At 38.1% G+C, this 4846-nt stretch overlaps 1 protein-coding gene across 1 annotated transcript in view; it reads right to left on the bottom strand.

The window, feature by feature from the left end:
* Positions 1–4846, bottom strand: part of LOC107103285 (leucine-rich repeat-containing protein 16C-like) — a gene marked incomplete at its 5' end in the record, with an annotated part of 70876 nt that overhangs the window by 42565 nt on the left and 23465 nt on the right. The window contains 4 exons of the mRNA XM_015402928.1: positions 1186–1252; positions 1361–1450; positions 3849–3936; positions 4115–4290. Coding sequence (XP_015258414.1) covers positions 1186–1252; positions 1361–1450; positions 3849–3936; positions 4115–4290 — 421 coding nt within the window. The remainder of the gene's footprint in view (positions 1–1185; positions 1253–1360; positions 1451–3848; positions 3937–4114; positions 4291–4846) is intronic.

Below are 4846 nucleotides of genomic sequence, written 5' to 3'. Positions count from 1 at the left end.
CACAACAACAACGGACAGATGGAGACCAGTTACAAACTGGGAATATAACATGCAGTACTGGACGAGGTACTAAACTACAGTACTTGAGTAAAAGTATTGATACCCTTAATCAAATCTTACTCATCTACAAATATAAGTTACTCAGTCAAACATCTCAAGTATTCAAGTACTCACTTTTGAAAGTACTTGAATTTTCTAATATCAGGACATTTCTGTCTAATTTTCAGAGTAATTTTAAAGAACCTGGAACTTTCAGAAACCACCTCATGTATTGATGCGTAGAACTACCTGCTATAGATTCTACACCACCTGGAAAGAACTTCAGTATAAAAATGACACATAAAATTAGGACAGAAATTGGATTATTTCCTTTTTTCAAAACAAACCAGAAAACCCAGGAAAGTCTAGATTGTCCTCACACTACAGCTTTGCTTTGAGACTCATCCTACTGAACAACTTGGCCAAATGGCAACAACTAACACCTTCATAAAATTATAAATAACTAATAATATCTGCTCTGTGGAATGTCATTAAATCTGCAAATCAGTGGCGTCCAGATTCAGTCTAAGGGCTTATATCTTCCATGATTGCATTTCTAGAAAGGAAAACAGCAACAGTGGATTAAAAAGCTAAAAATTAAAAAGCCCCAGACTTAAGTAAAGATACTCATACAGTACTTAAGTAAAATTTAGATTTCTCTCATTTCATACATTGATTTATCCTATTTACTCACTATATAAGTTTTTCACTCAGCTTGTTTCACCTGCAAGGCCACACAATTTCCCCTGATTGAGGGGTGTTTGTAGACCAGACATACCTTCTTCTCATAACAAACCAGAGTCTTTCTGTTACTGTTTAACCAAAGTGTCTGTAATTTGTTTTGACTCTGACTACTTTCCATTATTGTAGGTAAGGAGGAACGAACGCTGCTCAGGCAGAACAGGGCTGGTTACCGTGCAATAAGGGCCGTATGATGAACTGTTCTCTCTTTGCAAAGATATGAAGAATAAATTGCCGACTGAGTGAAATCCAACGATCTAGGTTTATTTAACCGGGGTGAATAGTTGAATGCTTTTTCCCAACGACATAATAATGCAAATGTACTTTCCAGCACTGATAACAAGTGTCAGTGAAAGTGTCAGGAAGTTGTTCTCTCCTCTCTCGTTAACAGCGGTCATGTCTTACTTTTGATGGAAGCGGCCGGCCTCAAGCTCTGAGAAAGCAAACCGTTCCTCCAGAAGGCTGGACTGTACTGTAGAAGGAGAGAAGAATAAAACTGATCAAAATTCAAATGAATCTTATTCGCTTATGTTTTCAGGACTGATCATCACAAGGTTGAAAGGTGTGGTGTTTGTCTCACATCATCGGTTGGGAAATCACTGTCAGTCAGTCGGAGCTCTGGGATGTTGATTCTCTGAGCACTGGATGAATTTTCACTAATTAGGCAGTCCTAAACATGAAGAAGGAGAGTTTTTAATTTATAAAACTGAATACTGACCTGCAATAAAAAAGNAGCACTGGATGAATTTTCACTAATTAGGCAGTCCTAAACATGAAGAAGGAGAGTTTTTAATTTATAAAACTGAATACTGACCTGCAATAAAAAAGTTCAGTCCAGATTAACAGCATGCTGAAGAAACAGCTTTAATTTATGATTATTATAATATTCTATTCTGAGAAAAAAACGGAAACTGAATATTCAGGAATATTTAAAGGTTTTTATATCATTAATATAACAACAAGTAGCTCCATTGGTCATATTTTAATCCGTTTTCCTCATCAATAGTCTCTGTTGCACAGAGAGAGGCACGCTCCCGCCACTGGGAATGCATATCTCTGCATGCATGCACTTTTCGGCATAACACCGGACCGCGGTCCACTAATCCGTGACCTCTGCATTAAACCGAAGCCAACAGTAACGAGTAACAACTGTTTTAAAAATGTAAGGAATAGAAAGTACAGATACTGTGTGAAAATGTAATCAGTAGAAGTCAGAAATAGGAAGAAAAATAAGTAATGGAGTAAAGTATAGATACCTAAAAAGTGTACTTAAGTAAGTAACGAAGTATTTGTACTTCGTTACTTGACACATCTGCAGTTTGGGCACTAATCAAACAGATACTGAGACTAAACTAAGGTATTATTGGAAGAAGAGCAGCATTGAAGCAAACGTCTTTAAACGACGTCTAAGCAAAAACTTCTAACTGAAAGGTTATAAAAGTTTATATAGTGAACAAAAAAGTCTGGATAGTCCTGTGGGTTCTCTCCGGGTACGCCGGCCTCCTCCCACAGTCCAAAAACATGTGTGCTATGTTAATTGGCTTCTCTAAATTGTGGGAGTCTTTGTGTGCACGGTTGTATGTCTATGTCTGTCTCTGTGTTGCCTTGCGACAGACTGGCGACCTGTCCAGGGTGTACCCCACCTCTTGTCTATAGACATCCAGAGATGGGCACCAGTCCCACTGCGACCCCGATGGAATAAGCGGGAAAAAATGGATGGACTATTGTATTTCTGAAACGGCAAGGGGATCCAGATGCAGATTTATTTTATGTAGCACCATAGTGGATGCTCCATTATTATATGGCAGCTTTTATCTTTAACAGATAAATGAAGCTTCAGTTTTGGTCTTGAGAAGAAGACTCAGCTGGTTATGGGAAGATGTTGCATTAGGTATGCTTGATCAGTTTTTTCCCTGATATATTAGGACACTCGTCTCTTCTAAAAGACAAAACTACAGATCATAACCTCCATTTGATAAATGAGAACCAAACAAAACAACATTCTTCTTTAGGAACATCCTGCACGTTCTCCTAATCTGAATTTTTCAAAATGTTTAGGGATGGATTTTCAGTACAGCTTATAATAAAGATTGATGCCAGTTCAAGACCATGGATTCTCTTTGTATAGCAGCTTTGGTATGTGGAGCAGCTTCCCACAAATCTATATAAAACCCAAAGACTAATGTGGGGCTAAACTAACTTGATGTGATCTGAGGCTTTTGCTTGATGCTTTAAACTTAATTGGGGAAAACCTGAGTATGAATACAAGTATGAGTAGGCTACAACCTTTGATACATTGTTAAAATAGTCTGTTTAAATTGAAATACATGTTTTAATCATTTCCATCCTACCATCCTTCCATCCATGCATCAAATTAGTTACTTTTAGCGTGGAGATACACCTAAGCTCATAATCTATATTATTTGTATATTTTGATTAGCTGCTAGAGAATAGCTTTTCTTTAATGTGATTAACTAAATTGGATTCAGCTCATTTAAACAGCTTATTTGTTTGCCTCTCAAGATATATTTTGAGTTTTATTTCTTGGACGTGTCTCATGCTTCATTTACAAATTCCCTCTGTTAGAGATATTTTATTCTAACTTAATCTAAAATTTTCTGTTTGTTTTGTTACTGTTGATATTTTCGATAATTCGGGTAAATGTATATCTCTCTTTTATCACATTGTTTTAAACTGCAGACAACCCAGCACAACTTCTTTTTTTCTGCTGTTTTAATTGGTATGAATCAGTCCACTCGTTTTCATCTAGTCTACAGCACACCCTTCACTCTGACTTTGCTTTAAAAAAGGAAAATAAAAGCTATCTCCCTGGCTTTCCTCCCCCTATTAGTGATCAATGTTGTATAGGATCTGAAAGTTTAAAATTGCATCATTGTTAATAGCCTAAATGTTTCTTTAATCAGCTCCTGACCTATGCTGACACATCCCTTATTTGTCCCGTGTGTCACTTTATCATCCTTATCAGGAGTTTGTTTTGTTTCAGATGCACCAAATGAGGCGTCCTTATTTAGGAAAACATACTGCAGTGTAGCAAAGCCACCAATTACCATTTTGTCCTGTGCCGCTGTCAGATCCTGCAGCACCTGCTCTACCATGCTCTCAGCCAGAGTCACAGCCAACGTTTGTCTCAGTTCACTGGAAACACAAAACAGTGCAGTTCAAGTATGTGCAAATGTCTACAAAGCAAAGACAGCCTAAGGTGGGCTGACTTAGTTTATGTTCATGGGTCAATATAAAAATAACAAGATAAAGAAACTCCTCAAACCTGTTTGAATAAAAAGATAAACCTCCCTCTTTGGTTAAAAGTTTTTACCTCAGTCTCGAAGAGATTTTTTGCCCTGCAGTTTCCACCAGAGTGCTTTTCAGGAACGTTTCGGCCTGTTTGCTTCTTTTGGATATGCACTCTGACAGACTCTTGCAGACACTGGAGCGCTGAACCACCCGTGGACACACCGTCTCTGCATATCCCATCAGGCCTTGACCAAACTCCTAAAGCCACAGAGACTGTAAGTGGGAATCTGAAGTCCAGAGGAAGAGTTTGTTCTCACTAACTTCAGCTGGGATGTCCCACCGTCAGTTTAATGCGTCTTTGATGAATCATGACACCATGACAGCATTGAGTGTTGCTAAACTTTGAAAAATAGAATGTTATTATATTTTCCTTGTTGCTGCTTTTTCTTTGTTGCCTGATCTTGTGCAGTTTAATATTTAAAATGTTCACTTAGATTTATTCTACAGTAGGTGACTGACAGCAACGTTGCTGTTGGAGGTCAACTGGGAGTTGAAAATGTAGACAAAGATGATGATTTTTAGTCAGGGCTACTAAACATGACAGATAAACAGATGTTTTTGGATCTTTAGGCAAATAAGTAACACAGAACTAACTAAATTCGGCTGCAGGATCTTTGTGGGTGGAGCTGATTGTGCTCACAGGATCTGTGCCGTGCACACACACTTTGGAGGGCAGGTGCTAAAGTAGAAAACAAGCCATCACAAAGCAAATAATATTAAATGCCCCCCCCCCTTCCATGTCCACCATATTGGA

The sequence above is a fragment of the Cyprinodon variegatus genome, unplaced genomic scaffold, assembly GCF_000732505.1.
Source record: "Cyprinodon variegatus isolate N-32 unplaced genomic scaffold, C_variegatus-1.0 Scaffold1413, whole genome shotgun sequence".
In the NCBI taxonomy this organism is placed as follows: Eukaryota; Metazoa; Chordata; class Actinopteri; order Cyprinodontiformes; family Cyprinodontidae; genus Cyprinodon; species Cyprinodon variegatus.
This window is presented reverse-complemented; position numbering and strand designations above follow the sequence as displayed.